This window comes from Mugil cephalus, chromosome 2 (genome assembly GCF_022458985.1).
Source record: "Mugil cephalus isolate CIBA_MC_2020 chromosome 2, CIBA_Mcephalus_1.1, whole genome shotgun sequence".
Lineage (NCBI taxonomy): Eukaryota > Metazoa > Chordata > Actinopteri > Mugiliformes > Mugilidae > Mugil > Mugil cephalus.
The window spans coordinates 21217952-21231478 of NC_061771.1; the positions used below are offsets into that span (position 1 = coordinate 21217952).

General features: G+C 41.0%; 1 protein-coding gene across 4 annotated transcripts; it reads left to right on the forward strand.

Annotated features, from left to right (window-relative positions):
- The first annotated feature begins 1459 nt into the window (after window positions 1–1459).
- LOC125004460 (bifunctional apoptosis regulator-like) lies at window positions 1460–12188 on the forward strand. Of its 4 annotated transcripts, none has more exons than XM_047579073.1 (9): window positions 1460–1507; window positions 3708–4026; window positions 5782–5880; window positions 7293–7386; window positions 8620–8792; window positions 8928–9072; window positions 9830–10009; window positions 10103–10299; window positions 10871–12188. In XM_047579073.1, the coding sequence occupies exons 2-9, from the start codon at window positions 3716–3718 to the stop codon at window positions 11061–11063; spliced, it is 1392 nt and encodes a 463-aa protein (XP_047435029.1). In that variant the 5' UTR covers window positions 1460–1507; window positions 3708–3715; the 3' UTR covers window positions 11064–12188. The 4 variants fall into 4 exon arrangements, with proteins under 4 accessions (XP_047435029.1, XP_047435031.1, XP_047435028.1 ...); XM_047579075.1 differs by lacking the exon at window positions 1460–1507 and adding an exon at window positions 1540–1645; XM_047579072.1 differs by lacking the exon at window positions 1460–1507 and adding an exon at window positions 2554–2874.
- The last annotated feature ends 1339 nt before the right edge of the window (window positions 12189–13527 follow it).

Below are 13527 nucleotides of genomic sequence, written 5' to 3' on the forward strand. Positions count from 1 at the left end.
GTTTCGGACAAAAACTCTCTCTTTTATCTCGTAGCTACTGCGACCAGTCACTCTTACATCATTTATCTGCACATTTACCTGCTTACTCAAACTAATAGCTCCAAAGTTTTTCTATTTTACTTCACTAGATAATACTTACATTTTATTTTAATTTTATTTTAATCTTATTTTATTTTATCTTTCTTTTTACTGGTGGTTTTTAAGAGCGTTTCTTTTATGTGCAACTGAGCTACTGTGAACAGTTAATTTCCCTTGTTGATATTTAAAGTCTATCTAAGTCAATAGGTAGCCATCTTGGGGCCCTTTGTCATTATTATTATTATTGTTGTTGTTGTTGTTATTTTACCGGTTCCCAGTCAGTTCCTTGGTTTTCTTGTCCTGACAGAGTTCCCATGCAACTTTGTCGTCATCTATGCGCAACAAAGGTTTATTTATTCTTCGCATTATGCGTTCTCCTTTTGACTTTCAAAGACTTAATATCAGTTTGAATCATTTCTATTTCATGTTCCTGTGTCAGTTAAGAAAAAACAAAAAGAAGAAATCTGGTTGTGCTTAGACCCACAGGCATTTGACAGTTTCTCCTTATTTATTTTTGACTTGGTGAGTAGACCCTGATGGTTATTGGCTGTACCTGTCTTACTATCTGGTAAGTGTCTACACTCAATAAAAATTAAAATAAAATAAAAATTAGCATTTTTGATTTGACCTGTTCTACACCATCTGCATTGCATTTATTCATTTCATTTCATTTTATTTTGCCACAACTGCAGATATTCTGGGACATGATCACTATAAATACTCTTTTCAGCTGTGAACTTTCACGATGGCAGGTCACAAGCTGCAAGGCTTATACCGCCATCTACTGGGCAGTATAGAATGAGTAATTTAAATTTCATCACGTTAATATGTTTATTTAATGTATAAATGTTGCAGCATCATACTATAGAATTGTAAAAATGTTATTTAAGGCAGTTATACAATATTTGGACTTGTAGAGTCTTTAAAGAATGAGTGACTTCTTCAGTTCTAAAAGACTGGTGAGTTGGGTAAATACAGCTATGCATGTATTTATTCACTCTGTTTGCAGACTGAACAAACTCATAAATGCAATGCTATATTTTATAGTGATTTGCATCTCAAGTTTTACTTATGTGCTATCGTACATATTGTCCAAAGATTTCCCAGCAGAATGTTTGATTGTCACAAGATGGTCAATGTTATTTGCTTCTCCTGTGAGTGGTCATAATGTTGTGGCTGATCTGTGTGTATCTCACGCAGCAGGGTTTCTTCTCCTGTGCAGGACGAGCCAACGTGTCAGTTAATAGGTTACTGTTTCATTATCACCGTGGCATAAGGAGCCGTACCTCAGGCCACAAGCTTCAGTCAAATGATCAAATGTGAACTTTGAACAGGAGCAGCTGTTAAAAAGCCACACGGCTGAAATCACATCACTGCAGATGAAGACAACGGGCACGCTGCAGCACTTCCTCGCGCTCATTCTATACAGGTGAGAGGGTGGTCCCACCGATGGCGGCGTAATCAGGTATGATGATGATGATGATGGTGATGATGATGAAGGTGATACGCTGACGTTGGCGTCGGTGTGCGCGTACTAGAGCAGGAAGCCACGGCCACGGCTGCTCAGGTATAAAACCTCTGTGTGAGCAGTGCATTACCTGTTGTGCGATATCGATCCGATACCAAGTTAAAAACAGGGCCGATATATATCGCCGATACCGCTATCGATACTTTGCTTTAATAATTAAAGTGGGTGGATCATCCACCTAAATTTGAATGAATTTTCATGACCTTCAATTGTTTTTATGATTTTCCTTTTTGAATACTAAGAATCTGTACAACGTTTATGAGCAAAAAGAAAATACATTATCTCAATAAAAGTTTTTGTTCAGAAGCAACTCAAAATTACCTCTTGAAAACAAATGAAAACAAATGCTTTTTCTGGCACAGTGTTGAGTAACTACAATTATAAAGTTAAATCTCTTCTTTCAGAGTACAATGAAAGCTAACCGAGCCTTCTTTGTGACCGCAGGTGCGTTTCCATTACAGTGTTTCGCAAAATAAAAACGATATTTCTGAAATTTCAATTGGGCTTTGTACGTGTTTCCATTGAACGGTGTTTTTGCAAATGAGCTGTAACTCCAGTAAAGTCTTGTATCGCAATATCCCATAATTCTCTTAAATTCTCCTCACACCAAAGGCTTCACTTTGAGGCACATGGACTATGCATCATATCCGGTGACGGGGAAAAGCGAAAAAAAAAGAGGTTTCCACTGCACTTTTCCGATACACTTGCTGTGTTTCCATTCCCCCTAGAAAGGCGCAAAATCCAGATATCGCAATACATTATCAAGAAAATTGTCGCGAGACGAGAATTACAGCTCATTCCCAAAGTACCTGTCAATTGAAACGCGTTTTTATTTAACGAAAAACTCAATACCACCCCAAGAGAGCACAACAATGTTCTAGTGATGCTGCAAATATTTTTCGAAATGTAGGCGTTTCCATTACCTTTTTATTATTATTATTGAGATATTTAGGGTTTGCGCATTTCTAGGGGGAATAAAAACGCAACAAATGAAACCGCTGCGGTCATACAAGGAACTGAAATCGAAAGTATCAATCGATATCGATACAGGTGGTATCGACCTCGCGAATGTTTGGATCGATCCGCCCACCACTAGACTAGACTGGGCGATTATTAACATATCAGGTGAAGGAAGCAGCAGGGTCGTAGCTAGCCGGACAGAGATGACACCCCCGAGCTGGTCCTGTGCCAGAGACCAGTCCTGAGGAGAGGAACAACCGGGTTAGTTCATGGGACGACGCTGATTAGCACTTACTAACTTAGCTCAGGTAACTGTTAGCTAACGTTAGGAGGCTAACTAGCACACTAGCCGCAGAGCTAACCTCGGTACATGTTCATATTTGTCAACACAAGTCAAACAGTTTCTGCTGCTTTACAGGAGGGAGCCGCTAATGTTGTTGTTTTGGCGAACTAACCAGTAGGTAGCTGGTTAGCTGAGAGTAGAGCTAACGTCCACATCATGTGATATGTTACCGTGTGTGAAAGTAAAAGTAATTAGCAGCCTTAATTTTTATCACGAGCAGCTCTGTGTTTGTTATTTAGTTATTTATTTTACCAAATGATGTCATGACACCCCCCATTGCACACAGACTGCAACGCACTTTTGTGCTAAACGTATTAATTTATCCAAAAACATATAATGTTCATACTTCACATAATAACATCCACCATGTTGAGTGAATGCACAGTATCTTATAATGTCCTCTGTGCATTTAAACGGGCTTGTTATTGTAGGTCAGAATGACACCAGTTCACACTATATTCACACATTTAGTTTTTGTCGTATTTTGACAGTTTTCATGTGTTTTAGTTGCTAACTCAGATAAATAACAATTCAAAAACAAATATCTAGTTGCATAATGCAATAAACGTCTGAAACCTCAAGAAAGTTTGACGGATTTGCAGATATGATTGAAAGATATTATAATTTTGGTTTGCAAAACTCCAATTTGAAATGTTAACTATTGTCCTGTTGAAGCAAATATAATTAAACTAGTGTGGTCACTCAAATCCATTTTTATCTCTGTGAAGCTTTTAGAAACTGTACCCACGTGTGACTTAATGCTTTTTAGATATTAACCCTGTTTCCTCGTCTTCTCAGACTAGGACATGTTGCCACAGATGGAGTGGGACGCGGCGGACGGCGTCCCGGAGGAGCCGATGGACCTGGGGGAGCTGGCGGACGAGCCCCCTTCCCTTCCTGAGCATCCTCAGTCAAAACCGAGCGCCAGCCACATCTCGGAGCTCGAGTTCTCGTGCCACTGTTGCTACGACATCTTGGTCAACCCCACCACTTTGACCTGCGGCCACAACTTCTGCCGCCACTGTCTGGCTCTGTGGTGGGAATCCTCGCACAGGAACGAGTGCCCCGAGTGCCGGGAGAAGTGGGAAGGCTTTCCTAAAATCAACATACTCCTGAGGTACGCTTTCTCACAGTCACGCCATATCAGCGGTGGAATGTTTGATTGTCTGGCAGCTGTGTTCGTTTTTCCCCTCGGCTGCAGAGACCTACCGATAACCCCCAAGGTCAAATAGACCTCCACATGGCTGGTGCCCAGTGTCTTTTGATACTGGTGCCATTTATTTGTTTGGAAATACCTGCATGTTGCAAAACGCTGAGGTAAAATCGGTTGAACTTTGCCAAAGTAAAACACAATAAAAGTTGTCAAAATTGCTGTTAAATCTGCGGAAATCTAAAGAAAAGAAAATTGGCAAATAAATTGATGTTGCTGATGTTTCATGCTTACGTGCATACAATGTGAAGACGCAGATGCTGTTATTATGCAAACAAAATCCCCCAAAATATTTAGGCTCATTACTTATTACTACTTATTGCTCACAAAACATATTATTGTACAAGTTCTCCAGAAGGAATCCAATCCAGATACTGGCTTTTGTTTCCATCTCAGACAGAGTTAAGCTGCGTTCACACTGCAGCGAGAGAAAAACAAGCTACGATACATTTCTGAACTATTTCTGAAGCAGCATGAAGCCACAAGAACAAACAAAAAACATTTTGTCGCTCCTCCAGCGTGTCAACACCATGTGTGTTTGCTTCACTTGTTAGCGTGTTACATTCCAGAGTACAGAGTCAGTGGACTTCATGTCGTGATTAAATGGCTTCGTAGTAGCTTCATGTGAGTAGCTGTTTTAGCTCAACATTAGATCCGTGGTATCTGGCACATTTGTCCTGGTGGCAGATAATCAAATCAGGGATTTGATGCTTGTAGCAGCGTGGGCTTGACTTTAACCAGTCTTCCACATCCAGTAAAGCTTTTGTTACTGCAAAAGAAGAGTTAACAAAGGGTTAAGGAGAAACTGTCCCGAGATGTTGGGTAACTCAGCATCTTTTCAGACTGTGTTTTCCTCTCAGTTACTTTGGTGTTTCTATCACCAACAGAGGCCTGGTGTTGTTTTCATGTTTCTAATACCAACATAGAAGAGTTCTTTGTTTTACGACATTGTCTTCAGCGACAAACTGTTAGTGGGTGTTCCCGGTCTGTAGTGGTCAGTACCTGTGGGGGAAAGAGTGCTCCAAGGAAAGAGAAAGGGGGTGGACAGGTCTGATGAATTACCTTTTCTTTGACACTGCGACGATGGCCAGGTGCACATGCATCACTAAGCTGAGGAACACAATGCACACAATGCACAGCATGCGAGTAACACCCTGTTCCCGCTGCCATGGAGGCGGTTGTCTCGTTGTCGCTGATGGGTGTATATGACATTCACTGACACAGTTGGGAGATAGTTTGCACAGCGTTTTAGTGAAGTAAAAACCTACACGCCAAGGGAGGGATATTCCCAGATGCTTTAGATTTTCTTTATAACAACACGTCAGTTGTCTAAATACGGGCACAGTGGAAAAAAAAATATTGCTGCTGTATTTTGAAAGGCATTGTCCATTCTGTGCAACTATTATAAAGAACAAACCAACTGTATGTCACCAGTGTCACAGCAACTAAATGTCCTGTCTGTAAGAGGGATACAAACTAAATTCTGCCAACCTGTCAGTCTGTGTTTAGGAATAAACGGGTGGATGTTGAAGGGTGGCACTCCACATGACAAGACAAGATTATCAGCTTTAGCACTCAGTAGGTTTTGTAGGCATTAGCTGAATGTTCATTTGTTTGTTGTTGTGCTGATGTCTTTTGTTCACACGGTCCTGTTCTTGTCAGGGATGCGACTGATAAGTTCTTCAGTGATGTTGTTCAGCGACGAAGAGCGGAAATCCAGGACAATCCCAAAATCTCCCGGAGCTTGCTGGCCTTTCAGAGGTACTTTCTTCTACACTATAAGATGCAGTATTGTCGGTTCCACATATTTTTATTGGGAAGCAAAAGACAGGTTCAGTACAGATATAACAGATTGTGCAAAATAAGGTTTTCTTTAGTTTTCCCATGTGTGTATATAAAACTGTAAGAACTGGAGATGTCACGATGTGAAAACTTCATATCATGATTATTGTGACCAAAATTATCACGGTGATCGTTATTATCACATTATTGTTGAAATGTGCTCAAAATGTTCAAAAAGTACTTATACGCGCACTAAAATCATTTACTGGTAACCACAGTTTATTTTGGAAAAACAAAAAATAAATAAATTAAAAAAAAGAACGAGCACAATGAACTTGAGGATGTAGTAGCCATATTTAGCATCACTGGGTTTATCTGCTGCACGCACACTCTGTAAATAATGGAAAAGCAATTTTATTGTTATGATTATCAGACTGAGACACACACATTCACGTTACTCCTGTAAAAACAAAACACATTTCAGTGTTTCCTTTAGGATTCGTATTTAACGTTTTCTTCTCAAGGTTTACTGGATCTGTGTCAGACTTCCTGTTTGTTTATTGGTTATATTATTATATATTAAGCATTTATTTAAATATTCACATTTGAAGCGGAGTAGAGCTGGTGCAGCGCCAGAGTGGAAACAGACCAAACATGCATAATTAAGTGGCAGTGTTCGTGTCGCGTAGGTGTCGTGTTAATAACATGTATTTTTAAAGGAGTAATGTTGGGCAACACTTACATCTTCAGTTTACGTTATTGACAAACTATAGGAAAGTTTGACAGACAAACCATCACACTATCAACTGTTCCTAAGCCCCAACATCACGCATTCAGCTACAAGTTAGCTTACCTTACGTTGCCCGTGCAGGTGCCTTCCGCCGTGTGTTCAGAGCAAACTGTGCACGCGTGTCGGTTTTAATGATAAGAAAAATTTGCAACGATAATACTGACTGTTGGGAATTTTACCGTAGTTTATCGTGAAACCGGTAATTGTTACATCTTTAGTAAGAACTAACGTTACAGGATGATCAAAGAAAGTCTATAGACCGAACTTAAAAATAAGCTGTAATGTTGTCTGCTGAAAGAGAAGGATTTGCGTGTATTATGTTGGCAACGTATAATAAAGCCTCAAGTTTCAGTTGAGGAAAGTGCTACTGGGCCCTTTTAGGTTTCACATCCACAGATTTGTGTTCAGTATGAAACTTGTTGTCGCTTGACGTAATTTGTCCGACAGTTTTCTTGCTGTGAATGTCTTCATACAAGACTTTTAAACAGACGTTTGGTATTTAAACCAGCTGCTGTACCTACTATATTTCATCCCTCTGTATTCTGGAGGGTTAAGGCTCCGGCTTTCACACCTTTCAACGCCTTTATCTCCCTCTGCTTAGATACGGTGACAACCTGGGAAGATCGAGGACGAATCAGAACAAAGGAGCAGGTTTCTTCTTCTCTGGTGTCCTGACGGCGCTCTCATGTGTAGCTGTAAGTACACAAAACAACAGGGGGGAAAAATAACTTAGATATTAAATAACACTAAAATTATAATAGTCTCATCACTGGCTGCATCAATGTCCAACACGTTTATTAATTAAAAACTAGAAGGATGATGAAAAACCATCGTGATGGGGGCATCAGGGTAAGAAGAGAGGCAGATGATCTGCTGCAGTCTCTCAGGTCCAGGTTCAGCAACGTCGTGCCCAAAGAATGAGGTCAGCTGACTACCTGAATATACCGACTGACCAGGTTATTACAAAAATGGATTTTTTCTTCCTCCGTGACACGGGCTATATTTCACGATGACAACGTCAGGATTCATGGGGCTGAAATAGTGAGAGAGTGGTTCATTTTCACACCAGAGTCCAGACCTGAACCCCACCGAGAATCTCTGGGATGAGCTGGAGAAGGTTTTGTGCAGGAGTCAGACTCTAGATCTTGGTGACAAATGAACGCAACACTGGATGGAAATAAGTGTGGGGACATTGTTTATTTTTTAGATCATGTTTGTTTTGTCCATGTGGCAAAGAGAGCAATATTGCTGTTTGTCTTGCCACGTGGAAGCAAATATAAATATACATTGTGTGTGTGTGTGTGTGTGTGTGTGTGTGTGTGTGTGTCCTGCTGGGAACATGTAAATAGATTGCAGCACGGTTCTGTTTCTGACCCCGGTTCAGAGGCCGATATCACAGGTTGTTTCAGGAGAACTCAGCCTTGTGTGCAAAGCGTCGTGTTTGTTTTGGATCCCCTTGACTTTGTGTTTTCCTTTTCTCACATTACCTGCAAACTTGGATGCGTATGTGTTTGTGTTATCGGTGAAATAAAAGCAAATGGACTTCTGTCTTATTCGGTTCTAAATGACTGGTGAGGGGTTTTTTTTTAAGCTTCCTTCTAGATAATGGTGCTGTATCAGCCTGTGTCACAATGGACGGTAAAAATAACCTCAGAATAAAAAGGCAACAGGCATTGAGATTCGGTTTAATAAATGTTTACATGAAGAATTTAAGTGCCTTATGCCCAGGCTCCATTTTATGTCCCTCAAAGAGTTTCATCTGCAGTGAAATCATGAGAATAGAGAGTTGTGGTTCCTCTGTCAGGTCTGCCAATGTGAAACTAACTAACGCAAACATGTCCTTTCCTCCTAACCAGTGACAGCTTTGCATAATATTCATGTAACATCCTGTCGTGATAAAAGTCTTGACTGTGCCTCGTTGGTTCCAGGTGATGGTGCTGGTGTACCACTGGAGCAGTGGTGTGTTGGAACAGCACGACCTGTTGATCAGTAAACCCGTGTCTCACTGGACCCCGGAGGAGGTCGTGTCGTGGCTGGAACACCTGGGGCCCTGGGCCCAGCTGTACAGGGAGCCGTTCCTGCAGGAAAACGTCAATGGAAGGTGGATTCATCACATTTGGCTTGTTTTGTTTCTCCAAGTTCTGATGTTGAAAGCTGATCTTAGTGGTTGGATGACCGTGATTGTGGCTCATGTGTTGGTGAGTCAGTTAATACGGTGTCGATTACTTGGCTTCAGGCTCCTGTTGATGCTGGGCGATGAAGAGCTGTTGAAGCCTCCGTACAGCATCGAAAACCAGGCCCACAGACGAGCTGTTCTGGCTGAACTGGACAGAGTCAAAGCTCTGGGGGTCAAACCTCCACAGAACCTCTGGGAATACAAGGTTAGCATCCTGATAACTATTTTTTTTTTGCAGTTTGCAGAATAGTTCTAATTCTTTGGGTCTTTGAATTGTGCGTTTTGTTTTGCTACTACAGTCTCTTATTTAACATTTGCTTTAAGTGCTAACTAAGGCTGCGTTATATGACCAAAAACGTATATCACGGTATTTGCAGTAGATTGTAGGATGGACTATTTTACTTTACCACTGATGAGTAAATATGAATGTAAATATTAAATGTTATCAAGATGAAATAAAGAAACAGGGATAATTATGGCTTAATTTATTTTGACATATATTTTAAACTCCTATGTCTGTGATGTCAATAGCAGCGCGACCGGCTACCGTAATAACTGTAGTATGCGCGCAACATTTTTTTTCTCATTCATAAAAAGCTAAAATTGGGGGAATTTGGGGCGAATTTCGGTGACAGGTCATCCGAGACGGGGACTGTCCCCAGAAATTGGGGACGTCTGGTCGTCCTAAAAAAAACCCAAACAACCAGCATGGCACTGCTTCATTTTTCAGACCTTTCCATCTTCACCACACAGTGACACAGTCGCACCATGCGTGTTTACATGCTTTGGTCTGGTCTGAATGCTGTGTAATCAAATACACCGTTATATTAAAAATTCATATCATAACGGTGAAAAATACCAGTATTTGGTATGAACCAGTACATACCACCCAGTCCTAGCACTGACCCACAGTTCCTTCATTTAAAAAGATGCAATTAAATGTCTCTCTCTGTCTTTTCCAGGCGGCTAACGCGGGGAAGTCTCTGTTCTTGCTGTACGCACTGAAGCGCTCCCCTCGCCTCACAATCTTTTATTTGTATTTATTCGACTACTCTGAGACGTTCCTGCCCTTCCTTCACACCTGTTGTCCGGCCGTCGCGCACGGCGACCAGTCAGCGGAGAGCACGTTCCTCGACACGCAGGTGTGACGCCTTTCAGACGAACTGATGGCTTCTCAATGTCATAATTCTGGTTCGTGTGAAGGAATTCACTTTCGGTTTTGCTCCGTTTATCAGTTGGAACCCAGCTGGAGACAGTGGGGAGAGTTTCTGGTGAAATTCTGCCTCCTCCCATACCAGCTGATTGCAGAGTTCGCCTGGGACTGGTTGTCCGTCCACTACTGGACGTCCCGCTTCATTATCGTCAACGCCATGCTGCTGTCTGTGCTGGAAGGCTGCGCCCTGTGGAGGCTTTGGACCAGAGCCAGGATCAGGTAAACGCAGTCAGAGGGAGGGGCTCTTTCTTTGTGTTTCACAAATCACACTCATCGTCACATACGCCGACCAGGCATAACATTATGACCACTGACAGGAAGGAACAACTTACAAAACATGAAGATTCACTAGATCCCAAACTCATCAGGCCCCTCCCCTCAACCCATAGCACCCAAAGGCCCCCACTAACAACATCCTGTTAAAAGATACCACAGGACACCCTCAGAAGGACCCTGTCCATTCTCTGATGAGTCACATCTGTTTTGGAGACACAAGGGAGACCTACACAATATTAGGACATGGTCATAATGTTATGCCTGATCGGTGTACAGGACTTTTCTATTACCTGATGTAAAAAGTTTGATATGTACAGTAGCTTAGCATTCACTATGTGACAAGTAAGGCTCACAACTGGTGGATTTATGTGAATAAAAAACTAAAACATCTGTAATAATAAAAAAAAAGTTCGCTAAATGAGAACATCGGCTAAAACGTGTTCAGTAGAAACAGAACCTGTGACGTGTAAACCTCACCACAGCCGCGCACTAATCTGCATCTCTCTTTCTGCAGGACTTTGCCGCATAAGATGTGGAACCACTTATGGAAGATGCTCTCTCAGGGATTCGCATTCGCCCTCCTGTGGCCTTTTATCCCGCAGTTCGTGTGCAACTGCCTCTTCTACTGGGCTCTCTACTTCAGCCCCATCATCAACATAGACCTGGTGGTGCAGCAGCTGATGCACCCGGAAACGCAGGCGCTGTGACGGGCCCCGAATGTAGCCGGCGCCTGAGCGACGCCGCCGTACAGTTCGCAGCAAATAAAAATACTCGGCGGTGCGTTTTTTTTTTTTTCCTCGAAGAGATGGGTTTCGTTTGTCAGCGGTAAACCCACGTGAGCCTGGCTTTGTTTGCTGCTGGGGAGGAAGTTTTCTGGCCTCCTGCCTTGTCTTTTCTGCTCGACGGCTGCCACGTGGACCGAGGGAGGCACGAAGACGCCGTCGGAGGAACAGAAGCATCGGGATGCGTGAGATACGTCTACAAGTGCGTCCTCTGACCACGGCGCCTAAATGGTCCGTGGGGGAGGGAGGCAGTTGAGATCAGGGTGACGAGGAGATACCGGTAGCTTTGTAGCACTGACGTAGGTTTAGTCCAGTGAAAGGTGAGTCGATTATGCACTAAATGTGGAACAAAAAAGGACGCATTCATTCTCGTTTGACTTGTGTCACCAAATGTCTCCTCGGCATGTTAATCCACACTTAGACCAACGAACAGCCGCCGCTTCCGAAGTATCCGCTTGAATGAAGCAGCATTGTAACTGTATATAAATCCTCATCGTTCTGCAAACGTTTTCCATGTGGCTCTGGCTGTGAAATCTCAGTGCGATGTAAGAGCTGTCCATGCGCTCACTTAGGGCTGGTATCATGAACATGAATCGTTTCAGATGTCGGGGTTTGTTGTTGCTGCAGCCTGTCAGGAACCTCAAACTTTTAACGCAAGCTCAAGGAAACAGAACAAGTTGAAGCCTTGTTGAACTACTGTAGTTTGTTCCAAGCTGGGCTCTTTACATTTGAAACAAAACCCATGTTCTTAAAGAAATGTTGAGATACAGACCAGTTCAAAGTTTTATGTTTTTAAAGCGAACCAGTTTTTTTTTTTTAATTTGCTTGTACCGTTGCCAGATATTACGTTGCACATTTTATATTGTTTAGATACATTTTTGTCTCGCAGTACTTTTCCATTTCATTGATGGACCAAGCTAATCAGAGATTGGGTTTATTTTTTACATTGTTCGTTTGCACTTAAAAAATGATACACTGTGATTTTGTTCTTCTGTGTTCTCTAATAAAAAAAAAAAAATATAAGTAATAAAGATTTTTAAATAATGTTCACTTGTTGTTTGGGTTATGTTTTTCTCATGATGCAGTAATAATCGGACAATTAAAATATGAGTAATGACCAGTATTTGCCAGTGTTTGCGGATATTACGTGTTCACACTGGTTTAATAGGTAGAACACATTTATGTAAAATAAATACTTATTTTCTACCTGCTATGAAAATGAATTAAACAAATAATGCCAAAAGATATTACAGCGTGACTTTCTGTCAAAAAAACAAAAATACTGGATTAAAGTTGACTCAATTAAGCTATAAATATATTGGTTTTTATTTGTCTTTTTGGCTGCCATGTTTCACAGGATCAATGGTCTGTAAGTCTGTGACTTCAGGATAAACGACATACTGGATTATCTACCCATCTGCCCCTCCTTTGGATTTGTCTATAGCTTCAAATGTTAAAGAGGAATTAAATTCCAGATAACTTGCAGACATTTTGTTAAAGATAAAATATCAAACAATCTACTATTGTTTTTGACTCTTAAAATGAAAATCATGAAATACAGCACTGATACAGTACAGGGTCAGCTGAAACCAGAACTAATGGCCTAATTTTAGATTATTATTTGAATGCTTGAATACCGTTATTAAGGAATAGGAATACATGTGAAAAAAAAAAACACTGTAAATTTATGATTCAATGTTCGAACAATACCATATTGTAACTGTGGTAATTGATTCAGGAGTAATGTCAACTTAATGCAGTATTGTGCTGCAATACTAAGTCATATTGGATCCATGTGAACCTGTGAATGTAAGTGTAAAGTGCCATGATAAAGTAGGACTTTACCCTTTATACAGTATCTTTAGTATATGCAGTCAATGGCTCTACCACTTATTAAGGCCTGTTTTTCCCCTTTAAGAAAGTCATTAAGTACATTTCAAATCTTTTATAAATGTGTAATTGTTTTGTCAGAGAATAACTGGCGAAAACCATATATACACCAAAATGTTAAACTTATTTTCATATTATGGTGCCGCATGTAGACAAATGTTTTGTAAATAAAGTTTTATTGCTTGATTTTTAAAACGACCGCCCCCTAGTGTTGAATAGTCACCATGACAGCAACTGCTGTCGCCATAACAACGTAGGGACTGTCTTTCAAGAACCCACACTGATTTAAACGTAAAAAGAAACAAACACACTTACCGAGGACAAATTGAAACGTGATAGTTATTTAAATTAGTTTAAATAGTATTATAGTTTGTTTAGTTAACTAAGAGTGATATTTAAAAGCCTAGCTCACAATAAAAGTGTTAAACAAGGGGAGCGTTTTTAACCGCGCGACGACATTTCCGGACGCTCCCCGGTGTCATTGTTGCGGAAGTGAAAA